This window comes from Enoplosus armatus, chromosome 16 (assembly GCF_043641665.1).
Source record: "Enoplosus armatus isolate fEnoArm2 chromosome 16, fEnoArm2.hap1, whole genome shotgun sequence".
Taxonomy (NCBI): Eukaryota; Metazoa; Chordata; class Actinopteri; order Centrarchiformes; family Enoplosidae; genus Enoplosus; species Enoplosus armatus.
In genome coordinates this window covers 19147902-19161059 of record NC_092195.1, presented here as the reverse complement: position 1 = coordinate 19161059, position 13158 = coordinate 19147902, and the positions used below count along the sequence as shown (strand labels likewise).

At 41.3% G+C, this 13158-nt stretch overlaps 1 protein-coding gene across 3 annotated transcripts; it reads right to left on the bottom strand.

The window, feature by feature from the left end:
- Nucleotides 1-4746: 4746 nt before the first annotated feature.
- On the bottom strand, nucleotides 4747-12010 carry LOC139299122 (tubulin beta chain-like). Of its 3 annotated transcripts, none has more exons than XM_070922021.1 (5): nucleotides 11887-12010; nucleotides 7579-7687; nucleotides 6460-6570; nucleotides 5765-6009; nucleotides 4747-5559 (listed from the first exon to the last, which is right to left on the bottom strand). In XM_070922021.1, exons 1-5 carry the CDS (start codon nucleotides 11941-11943, stop codon nucleotides 4747-4749), a joined length of 1335 nt encoding a protein of 444 aa, XP_070778122.1. In that variant the 5' UTR covers nucleotides 11944-12010. The 3 variants fall into 3 exon arrangements, with proteins under 3 accessions (XP_070778122.1, XP_070778124.1, XP_070778123.1); XM_070922023.1 differs by having other exon boundaries at nucleotides 4747-5106; nucleotides 5918-6009; XM_070922022.1 differs by lacking the exon at nucleotides 7579-7687 and having other exon boundaries at nucleotides 11910-11943.
- Between the last annotated feature and the right edge of the window lie 1148 nt (nucleotides 12011-13158).

Here is a 13158-nt window from a genome sequence, read left to right as displayed (position 1 = left end):
GTAGTTTTTTATTTTATTTTGGTAACTCTTTAGAGTCCATAAAACTTCTGTGCCTTCTTGGAAAGTTCCACATCAAAGAGTCAAGAATAATGAACTCCATGTCCATGAAATTGTCATTAATAATTAATTCCTTAAAGAACTTGTATCCTGGTGAAACATCCCTCATTTTGCACAAAATAAATGGTAATAACAATAAAAGAACATGATAACATGATATGTCGTTTTTGTTTTACATTTCTTCCCCATTTTTTGATTAAAAACTCAGTAAATTATTTACTTATTTATTTGTAGTCATTATTTTTTTTCCCTTTTCCTAAACTGACGGCGGTACAGTGGGTCAAGTCGGAATCTGGGTCTGCTGACGAGGCCATAGAAAACCTCATAATGCAAATGTGTGTGGATACAACAAATACAAGCTGCACTGTCGGGTCAAGATTAATATGGAAGTGGACAAATTCATGAAGCTGATGTGGAACTGGCTCAACCAGCAGGTGCAACAGCAAGAGACAAAGAAGGACCTCCTGAGCGTTGCCCTGAGGCGGATTAAGACAGAAGTGCACAGTTTGCCAGCACTCACACAGGGCCGCTTGGTACTGGAGAGCCACACGTTGACACCTGTGTCTGAAGCAGCACCAGCTTCTACCACTGATGAGCCAGCTATCAGTGATGAAGCCGTTGAAGCTGCTCGTGAGACCACAGCACAGCCAGTCCAAGAGTGGGACCCACTGTGCTGTGTGATGCTGGTGTCAGGACTGGTTAACCAGATTATGAAAAATCAGTCCATTAAACTGTCCAGTGTTGACTTCAAAACCACCATCATGACACTGAAAGAGATGCTGTGGGAAGAGACTACAGGCTGTGACGTTACTGTCAAGGCAAGTGGGAAACACATTAAACGGACAGTCAAGGCAGTGCACAAAGAGCTGTGCAAGAAGATGGGCAGCGCAGGACTGTTGCAGATGAGCCTGCTGTCACAGGATGCATCGGTTTACGAATACGTAATCGAGACCTTAAAACGGCACCTGATGACACCGAAAAAGAGCAGCGGCATCTTCAAGTCAGTCTTCAAGACCATGGGCCAAGCTGTTCTCCGCCTGCTTCAAAACTAGCCGCAAAAAGTAATCACTAGCGGTGGGTGGGTGGGTGGGTCAGGCCTTTTTCACAGCAGACATTTTGGCTTGTCACAGCAGGAAAAGCACAAATGTAATTGATAATATTAAAAACCACTCCCTGCCATTTAGGTGAGTTAGTTCCAGGATCCTGGTATTGTGCATGCTGGCTCCTGCTAGTCTAAAAGTCTAAACCTCTGCTGTGAAAAAGGTCTATTGGGGCCTGAAGTTCCAAGCTCATGTCCAGTTAGTAGCACCGAGTTCTACCTGGATATGATGCAGGACTTCAGGTCTCTCAGGGCCACACAGGCCCCTCAGTGTTCAACACTGAGGCCTCGCAGCAATTAGCTAAGGGTTCATTTCCGGGCCCCATGCTGTGAGGTGCACACGCGTGCTCCCTGTGTTGCCGTGGGTTTACTCCGAGCACTTCGGTTTCCTCCCACATTTTAAATTACATAAAAAAGAAAATTAAATAAAAATCAGGTCAAAATCAAATTATAAATGAAATCTCTGTTTATTCTCCATTATTTGCTGCAAAGGTGCAGATGTGTAACTCAGACTTGAGTTGTGTTGGTTAAAAGATAATTCCAGTTTATTCTAACTCAGGTCATGAAACTGGCTCGTCATAAATAAACAAAATAGATAATAGATCAATAGATAGATATGTTCTCCGACCATTCTCACTTATTCCCATGGTATGGGAGCACAAGCAGCGATGAGTAGAAATCCAAAAGTGTGTTTAAAGTTAACAGAATAACCCAAATATAAATAGCATTTTAAAGTCAGCTCCAGGACTGCTGTAATTTCCTGTATAAATTAAGTGAACTTGCTCTGAAATGATTGGTCAATTAGTCAAGTGACAGAATATTAATCATCTTAAGATAAGACAAGCTTTTATTGAGGGAAAATTCAGGTGTTGCAGCAACACAAAGACAGAAAGAAGTACCGATAGATAGAAAAGGGTAATATATATACAGTATATAAATAAAAAACTTAGGGTTTTCTGTCCTAACATAGAAATATAATGTCATAAATGATGTAATGCATATTTACATTGTAATATAAGGTGAAATGTAGTGATTTATTATAAGATAATGAGCAGTATAGTGCAGCAATATCGCAGAATACAAAATATTATTACGAGCATAGCATAATAACAATAATGAATATAGTATAATATGTAATAAATGTAATAAATACTACATGCATTTGGTGTGCAATATTTGCAAACCAAGTCCAACTGAGACATTGAATAAAGTTTCAGGACTGCAGTGTGAAGAGTATGTATGAAGTATCAGCAGCAGTAAACTCACCTTAGCTACCTCTGTCTGAGGTCCTGAATCTTTCCCAGCCCTTCACGGCACTGCTTTCCAAGGTCCTGGATTTCTGACCTGTAGTCTGTTTGTGGTGCTGATGCTGTCCACGGTCCTGATGTTTGGTGTCGGCCACTGGCATCGCTGCTTTCCATGGACCCCTCTCCATCCTCAAACCCACTAGTGGGCTGTCTGAGGGCCTGATTTACTTCATTAAATTTCAATTTGATAAGCACTATTTATCTACTCATTTATGGACTCCTGGCCCAAAACCCAACAGACACCGACGCACATCACACATCATACACCCACCCCCCACCCCCCCGCCCCTTTTCAGTTTTAATTCTCTTGTCAGTTGTCAATTTTGATGATCAGTTAGTCATTTAATCCATTTATCCAGCAAAAACATCAAATGTTGGCACCTGAAACGTGAGGCTTTGTTTGTTTCTGTTTTGTATCATTATAAACTGAATATATTTAGGTTTTGGCCTGTTGGTTAGACAAACAAACGTACGTTACTTTGGACTCCGGGAACACTTTTCCATATTTTATAGACTAAACAATAGATTCATTGTAAAACATAAAAAAACAGATTCCTCAATAATGAAAATAATGCTTAGTTGCAGGCCTTTAGTAAACTATTCAATGACTGAAATATGATAACATGTTTATGAGATGTGAAAGATGTGAGATGTTTTTGGATGCTTGCCTTCACACTGCAACTCTCATTCCATTTGTTGTTATCATAAAAAGTATAAAGATTTCCTGGAGGCTTTTTCCTACAAATGCCTTTTTTATTTCTTGCAAATGTTTCACAGTCACTGGGATCCCAACAGAAATTTAAAAAAAATGTACTAACAAACAGTAAAGCACACATATTCTCAGATATGAAGACAGCATGGTTGTGGATCACGTACTGAACACAAATGACTTCAGTTTGATTTGAATGCATACTGTAGTAGCTCAGAGTGTAAACATCGTGCACTTCTTCACAGGACAAAACAACTGCAAATTGGTGTTTTTTTCTTTCAAAAGTAAAAGCACCCAGGCATTTTATTTCTGAAAAGTGTTTCAAGTAAAACATGAATTCTTCAACTTCTCTCCATGATTTTAATACTTTAAAATACATCCACTGCTCATTCTCGACAGTTTGTCCTTCTCAAAGTTGAGGTTCAACAGATTATTTAACAGGTGACGCTGCTGATATTTTCCTTACTTGAATACAAATACATTTACGGTCATTTGGGTTTGGAGTAATTCCCATGACCACTGGGCCCATGACAATATAAATATTTAACGTGTATCTATAAAACATGGAGTTCACAGAAAAAACAATCACAGTTTTTTGTTACCGTCTTTAAACATCATACTTGGCAGGTACATGGCTCTACTTCAGCAATAGCAAAGGTGCTTCTAGTCAAGATGAGCTCAGGCCCTTTTGAGTCTAAGCTATCGGGTACCCAGATTAGGCAAAGGCTAATATATACTTTCCATGACCTGACCTGGGTTTTGGACATCTGCAGAGTGTGACCCTCCTCATGACGTTGGCTGGCGTCTGAGAAAAATCCTGCTACTGCTGCTGTTGCATTAAAACGGTGAAAATGCATCTTACTAGATTCAATTTGTTTGTCAGGAATTCAATAAAACAGCTTTGTTCTGATTGACAACTTTGCAGAATTTGCAATTACTGATGTAATATGTTGGATTGGCTGCAGGCGCTGCAACAAAAAAAAAACCTGTCTCTCTTTATTAGTCTTATAATAATGTGACAAAAGCAGTAAAAATGTGTGCTGATCAGTTCACTTCATGCCTCAGTGAGGAAAAGCTCACCCCACCTGCTACCCAAATTCACATTTATCTCTGAGAGCGGATCTTTAAAGATGGCAAAAGTAATGAACACTGATAACGGTAATTAACTCCAGGAAACAATAAAAGATAATTCTACAAGATGAAAGTGAAGTTTAAGATGTGCCTCTGATTCGTGCATTTACTACAAGACAAGATCTTAGTGTAAAATAAAGATTTTGAGAGGCTAGTCTTGGTAAAAAAAAACAAAAAACGGCCTACATGGCGTCACAATAGACTGTAAACCATGGCACATGAATTTGGTCATGTCGTTTCACTTCTCTGCCTACATTCAACTTCTTATTTATCCCTCCATTAACAAATTCAGACCCCCATGCGTCTCTAACCAGCCTTTCTTATCAGTTCTGTTACATTCCTTCATTTCACATCACGATATTTTTTCTTTTTTTTTTGTCTTTTTGGTTTTTAACTTCTTCTATTTCTTCTCATATTACATGATTTTTTTGTTACTTTTTTTTTTAGGCATCCTCCTCCACTTCTTCCTCAAACTCTCCCTCCTCCTCGGCCGTGGCATCCTGGTACTGCTGGTATTCGGACACCAGGTCGTTCATGTTGCTCTCTGCCTCGGTGAACTCCATCTCGTCCATGCCCTCGCCGGTGTACCAGTGGAGGAAGGCCTTGCGGCGGAACATGGCGGTGAACTGCTCAGAGATGCGTTTGAACAGCTCCTGGATGGCCGTGCTGTTGCCAATGAAGGTGACGGCCATCTTGAGGCCACGTGGCGGGATGTCACAGACCGCTGTCTTGACGTTGTTGGGGATCCACTCCACAAAGTAGCTGCTGTTCTTGTTTTGGACATTCAGCATCTGCTCATCCACCTCCTTCATGGACATGCGGCCGCGGAACACGGCAGCCACCGTCAGGTAGCGCCCGTGGCGAGGGTCGCAAGCCGCCATCATGTTTTTGGCGTCAAACACCTGCTGGGTGAGCTCGGGCACAGTCAGGGCACGGTACTGCTGACTCCCCCGGCTGGTCAGAGGGGCAAAGCCGGGCATGAAGAAGTGGAGACGAGGGAAGGGAACCATGTTGACAGCCAGTTTCCTCAGATCGGCGTTGAGCTGGCCGGGGAAACGCAGGCAGGTGGTCACGCCGCTCATGGTGGCTGAAACCAGGTGGTTGAGGTCGCCGTAGGTGGGTGTTGTGAGTTTGAGAGTGCGGAAGCAAATGTCATAAAGGGCTTCATTGTCAATGCAGTAGGTCTCATCTGTGTTTTCCACCAGCTGGTGGACTGACAGCGTGGCATTGTACGGCTCAACCACTGTGTCTGACACCTGAAGACAAACAGACAAGGAACATCAACCGTTACACATGCTGGCAACTAACCCTTCAAAAGGTTATCTGAACTACAACTGACAACTATTATTTTACTTGTCGTCACTTATGACCCACTAGAAGTGTGTGGCGGTGTCTGTATCTCCACAGACCCTGTCCCCCCCACAGACCCTGATAGAGATGAGACTATATTCTATGCGTTACCTTAGGAGAGGGCACCACACTGAAGGTATTCATGATGCGGTCAGGGTACTCCTCCCTGATCTTGCTGATGAGCAGGGTGCCCATGCCGGAGCCGGTGCCTCCTCCCAGGGAGTGCGTGAGCTGGAAACCCTGCAGGCACTCACAGCTCTCAGCCTCTTTTCTTACCACATCCAGGACCGAATCCACCAGCTCTGCCCCCTCCGTATAGTGACCTTTGGCCCAGTTGTTTCCTGCTCCACTTTGACCTGGGGAATAGAAAAAGAAGCTAGTGTGATTTCTTTCCTGCCACCCACCCAACAACCAAATGAAAATATTTTTTTCCATTTTGTTGACGTGAAAGAACAAACAAAAGTTCTACATCTACAATTAAGTCAAAGTCAAGGAGTAAGCTGGGGGCCCATGTGGTTTCATACTGGGATTTTATGGCAGGAGTGAGCTTGTCTGTGCTGTATAAGACAGTCAGTTGAGCTATATTTGTCAAATGGACCGGATGTGACTAAAACCACAAAACAGAGCAAAAGGGCACACCCAGAATTTATCCAAAGCCCTGCGGCATCTGGCCTCCAAGTGTCGAGATGTTAAACTTTACAAGCTCCTTGACTGCTGTTTTGTATCCCACCCTGACCTCTGACCTCCTGTGGAAAAGAAGGCTACTTTAAAGACTCAGACTCTTCTCCAGTAGGGTGTGTTCTTACCAAAGACAAAGTTGTCAGGTCTGAAGATTTGTCCAAAGGGTCCGGAGCGGACGGAGTCCATGGTACCTGGTTCCAGGTCAACTAGGATGGCTCTGGGCACGTACTTCCCACCTGCACACACACAGACAAAAAAAAAAACATGTCATCTCAATGCTTCATGTGTTTGTGAACCTTGAAGAAGGCAAAACCAAACTAGAAAAAGTTGAAACGAACAGACAAACTTAGGAAAGGCTGTTATTTTACATAGAGGAGCAATACTGAACACTGTTGGCAGCTTGGTACTGTCCCTGTGATCCTACAATGTTCCACGTTCGAGTGGAGTTTCTGACAAACACGTTTCACTCTATCTGATTTTTTTTTTTTACATGTCGTGAACGTCTCATTCAGTTGCTGTTGGAAATAATAACAGAGTATTGAAACATATGGCTTCAGTTTATTAGAGTGAAAAGCTCAGATTATATCAACTGGTGTGTGGTACCTCATGTGGCCACTAGGTGGCGGTGAACACTCTAAAACGGCAGGAAGCAGCTGTCTAAACTCCACACACGAAGTAACTGTATTGTGGCCAAATTAACTAAAACTAACCCTACAATTCTGCATGTTTTCAGATCAGTTAATAAGCTACTTTTGTGAGCTTTTATTAAAGGTTATTTAACTAATTGTCAGTAATATTGTCTTACTACCAAGTGTCAACATCAGGTTTTATTTAGTTCTTTAGCTGCTGAGTAAATATTTACACATACTTTAGACTGTCATGTGATATTAGTTGATATGAAACCGTTGGCAGATGTAAAATGTACCACTGTTATATCAACAACACATTGTATTCTACTGTATGTAGAGCAGTAAATTTAACCATGAATATCTTCAACAATGTTTTTGTGTTAGTGGCTCTTTAAGGCAGTATGGCCCTCATAATGAATCTCACCATGTGAACAGGTGAAGACATAAAACACGTGCCCAATCTAAAGCCAATTATCACGACATACTTCTGCTCTTGTTTAAAAGCAGTTGTATTTCCATCTTCATCTCATTCCTTGCTGCTGCAGTGAGCCAGTTTCTCCACAGGGGGGACGTCTCACCTCATTTTATCCTCAGTACGTGTCAGGATGTTCTTACCAGTGGCCGCGTTGTAATAGACACTGATCCTGTCCAGCTGCAAGTCGCTGTCTCCATGGTAGGTTCCTGTTGGGTCGATGCCGTGCTCATCGCTGATCACCTCCCAGAACTAAACACACAAACACACAGGCCGATACATCATCGGTAAAGAAGCCGTGTACTGTAATGAATTGTGTATGTATTGCTATTAACGTGTGTGAATATGTGTTGAACTCAAGTCATGCAAAACGCAGTCACTCACTTTAAAATCTCTCGTCACTGACACTCAATGACTCCGTAACCTACATTTAATTACATTAAATAACCAGATCTTTTTTACATTCTCATTCAAAGTCTTGACGTGATCAATCTTTCACTGGGCCTAAAACCAGAAACATCCATTTGCAGCTTTATTCAGTGGAAACATTCAGTCTCAGTTCTGGAAACATGCCTTGTGTACTGATTAAGGCCATAACTGGAAGCCAATTTACTAAGAGGGAAGAGGAGACTGGTTTACAATCTCTCTTCTGTCCTGTGTGCTTCCCAAGGACACGCTGACATCTGATTACCTTTTGCGGTCACAAGATCACCTAAAAACAGCAACATGTTCTGTAAAACCCCTGTTTGTTTCTTTGGATCCATTACACGGATACACACTCATTGTATCATGTGGTGAATGTGTGCTTAAATGTACAAGTATGCACAACTCTAGTTTGTTCTTTCTGACCCAAAGGCTGTTTGAAATCAGAAGGGGGTGCAGCTTTGATCCAGATCACAGCTGGCAGCTGGAAACAGCTCAGAGAGACCTCATCAAGTGAATCGTAGACGTGTAATGTCACACAGCGCTGATCACATTAAAGTCTCATCGTGTTGTTGTGCTTCTGCTCCTGAGAAAACGACCAGCAAAAGGCCAAAGGAGGTAGTGCTGGGAGCAGAATGGTGTCACAAAAGACGCAAAGAAGAGCGTTTCATCATGGATTAATCATGAATCATGGTATAAACATGTTGGAAAATCATTGCAGTCCAAAGGTGACATGTCTGTTAGTCCACCTAACAATCCAAAATACATTCAGTTTGCTTTATGATAGAAAACCAACAGATGTTCACATCTTAGGAGCTGGAAACAGCACGTTTGGCATTTGTGCTTATAAATGACTCAAATAATAAATACATTTCTGATTAAATATGCAGCATAAAGAGGTGAAATACATTAATCTGAAAGTTCTATTTTGCACTGTGAAAATCTCAGATAGGTTGAACTCACAAATCATGTAACATGATGTCAGTTAAGTTCACAGCTCAATGATGAAAGTAATGGTTAGTTGCAGCCCTAATCCCCACCTGGATTTTCACACACATGAACACAAACTTTGGTCATAACACCGCCTCCACAACTTCTACTGAAACGCCTTGTTCCGTTCGTAGTCGGAGGGTCAGTAAGAGCAGAGCTTTCTCAGAGGATTCAGTCGGCCTCGTTTCTCCAGGCTGAGACATTAACGCCAAACTCAGTTAAGACGCGAGCACAGACTGTCACACCAGCTCAGTCAACTGACCCTAATCTACGCCACGGACTGTGTGACTGAGTGTGTTTAAGAGAAGGAGGGAGAGATAAGCAGAGGGAGGTTGGCACGTCTGTGTGGCAAGAAAAATCACTTTTTTTTCTTCTTTTAAATCTTCACTACTGTCACCTCACCATAACTGGCTAGCCTGGAATTCACCCTGCTGTGATCACCATGGCAACAAGTTGATAAATTGGGTCAAGCAGTTTCAGAAAAAGCATCGTGACCTACAGCATTTTATTAAGCGAGACTAACAGCTATAAGAATAGTGAACAATGACAGCATTTACAAAACTAGTCACTTACATTTACACAATCAAACCGCAGCACAAACGTCAAACAAACATACTGTATTACAGACTTTATATGCAACAAATAATGAAGAGCAAAAGGGTGAGCGTCACCACACCGTGAAGCAAACGCGTGCTGAAACCTGCCTGCGGCAATCTAATCTTTCACTGGATCGTATCTGTAAGAAGTTATCCAGCAACATAACAGACCTGAGCAGATTAAGGTTGGAACTAGATCGGGTAAGCGAGTGAATTCAGGCAGAGTTAATCCATTGTGAAATGAGGATGACCTCGGCCTTACTAAGTCCTCTGTAAATACACTTGTCTTCACTGATCAGTGAGTCTGAGTCACCCCATATGTTGCTGCCACGCCTCTTGTTGGCCCACCAAGAACCCCCAGAGCAAGTCTGCTGTATGAGAGTGTAATGAGCCAAGTGTATGTATATTACTTCAAAAATGAAGCTACACATCCTGTCAGATTCTTGAAATCACAAGACCTTCTCGCCGCCACGCAATCAATGTTAAAGTCCTGTTTCTGAGGTGTCAATAATGTGCAACACAACATCATCTGGACGACACTCATATTCCCTTTAGAGGGTGTAGCAGCAATATATTGATATATAAACAAATGGCTCTTTTGATATTTGATTACTGACTGATTCAGCTCAACAGGTAGTTATTATACTGTGCATCCAGCAAATACACCGTTTGATTGTAGGGCTGCAAGTAACGATTATTTACATTGCAACAGATTAATTCAAAGATTATATTCTTAATAATTAATGAATTAACTGTTTAGTCTATAAAATGTCAAATAAATCAATAGTGATCATCACATTTTCCCAGAGTCTAAAGTGACGTCAACAAACAGGATCTGAAGGTTAATTATCAAATATGACCTATATCACATTTAGAGAGCTGAAACAAGCAAAGTTTTGGCATTTTTTGCAAGAAATCGACTAAAACAATAATCAATTTTCTTTTGACTGACTGATCGATGGATCGTTGCCGCTCTATTTGACTGACTGGATCTCTGGGAGCTGAAGTGTAGAAACACCGCAGGACATTTAAAGCAGCAAAAATGCTGATAAAACTGGAAAAAAAACACACTCATTTGGCAGATAATCACATACGTCCATGTGTAAAGAGGGTTTTCTGGGTCACTGGTGGTTTGGGGGCCTGCGGCGTGTGCATGTGATGCACTGATGGGAAAATCAGCTATTTAAATGACCTCATCTGTGCTTTCAGAGCAGACACTGAGCCACTTGTTATCTTCTCCCTCTTCACCCCCCTCCTGCTGCGTTCCTCTCCTCTGCCTCAGCAAATTTCTCCTTTCTTTGCACCCTCTTTTTTCTTTTTTTTCTCCTCCCTCTTTTCTCAGCGACAAAAGAGTGCAGCTCACCAGGCGGCCAAGGCAGCAGCTGCTCAAGTCTGGCCTGCTTTTATTTATCAGGGATCAATGACTTGAGTCACTGTTTTGTCAACAGTCCCAAGTGTGTGAATTGTTACTGTATTCATATACAAGAACACTACGTGAGGAATACTGTTAGTTCATATCCCAGAAATACAGTTTCACTACAATGTGCCTATGGTATGTTCTTTTGTATTAGTTGTAGTGGTTTTGTGAATCTTTCTATTGTATCACTCACTATAGTATAATGCTTAAACAAACTGCAAACTGGCTTATGCAGAATGCTTGTTGGGCTACTAATGTATTATATTGGTAGAAATGACTGTACTTTGTGGTACTTTTATGACACATCACTAGCATACACAGTGATTTATTATTTCTGTCTGGTACTTTGCATCAATCATATGGTACTACTGGTATTTTCTCAACCACTGTTACAACAGGATTAAGTCAGATTTTCTATTTCATTTCTATTTTGTCTGTGTTGAATGTTATTTCATAGTTTTACCGATAGATTTGTGCAGAGGCCATGTATAAAAGATTTAGTACAAAGTACAAAGTGTATACATTACCTTTGGATAAACCTGCACTAAAAACAAAATGACATTTGGTGACAGGAAGGCAAGACTCTCTCTCTTTGTACCCATGATGTATTTTAAGAGTATAGAGGCTAAGAGGCTCTCTTGTTCTTGTTCTAGGATTGTGGTGAGCGACACTATGGACCATTTACCACTTTTTAGACAAGTTATCAAATTTCAGATGTAATCATGAACTAGAGAAAGATGAACAGATGAAATGGTTAACTGAGTCTTTGAAATAGGAGGCTGGAGTGAAAACAATATGGTTTCTATATCTTTATATACAAGAAAACATACAAAACTTAAACAGTTGATTTTATTTTTCTAATTTAAATTTCATTCTTTTCTGAAATTGTCAAAACACACAGCAAAAGAAAGGCCCCTTAAAAGAGTTTGCAGAATTAAATGCTTAACATAACTGGCAATAATAAACTTGAATAAACTGCTAATTAACAACAGAAAGGTTCATTTGTTCTCACTACTTCTTCTTACCTTTGCACCAATCTGGTTCCCGCACTGGCCGGCCTGGATGTGCACGATTTCCCTCATGATGGATGGTATTTAGTGATGTAAGTGTCGCAGAGATAAAGCGGCGCTGCTGACCTGCTGACTGAACACAGACAGACTGACTGACAGGCTGAGGGCTGCTCCGACTCTTACGGGCAGGGCTAAAGTTTTGGGACGCGGCCACGGCGCCATTCACGCTAATGATTGGCTGCTGTCGCTGTGGCCCCGCCGCTGATTGGCTGAACGGGTTTTCAAAGGGGTTTCCTTGACTCAAAGGCAAGGACCGGAAGAGGAAAGGGAGTGCCGGGTTTTGTCATCACTGCCCCGTTGGAGCTCCACTAACCTAGATGAAACAATGCAGAATAGAATATATTATGATAGAATAGAATAGAATAAAACAGAACAGAAATAATTACATAGAATGGGCAGGTCATATTCCACTTTATAACACTTTATAATGAGGCAATGAGATCTGTTTAACGTACAATATTAGGGCTACTATTTCTTTAATGTGTGGAGCACAAATGGGGATAGAATAGAATAGAATAGAACAGAATAGAAGTAGTCTCTTATTGTGTTGCCATAATGCAGGTACACTGTTATCAATCAGCAAGCACAGTTTAAAGAATGATATCACCTTGTGTTGACACTTATGAATATAAATACAAGATAATCCTGAATAAATGTAAAACTTTTCAAAAAGAAAAGTTGAAAATATAAATCATATATGGTCTGTGACCTATTGGAAATGACTTGCCTTGCCTTGCCTACTGTGTATATTCATATTTTGGCAGGCATATGTCTAATTTGGAGTTGGGGAAACATTTATGTTATACATATATTGATAATGTAATGTACCTACAATACTTTACAATACATTTGAAGAGACTGTATGCATTGGACCACATATGTTTACATGGTGCCTGTAGTTACTTGATGGATGAAAGTATTTCACAAGCACATTAACAGTGAGGAAAATGATGAACACCTCTATGGCCCCAGAATAAACTGAGGTGTGTTCAGTTCCCCACCACGCCACTAGATGGCGGTCTCACACAGGCTGAATGGTGAGCATGCTCAGTACGAGCCGCTGAGCTGCAGTCCGTGAGGTACTTACTGGACGCATCAACTGGCATCTAACGGGAATAACCGTCACCTGCGATAAAATTACATTAATTTTAGACAAGACAGACCTCCACTTATTCCGCCATTTTCTCGTTACTCTACCTAAACCACACCGTTTGTATACTACCCGGT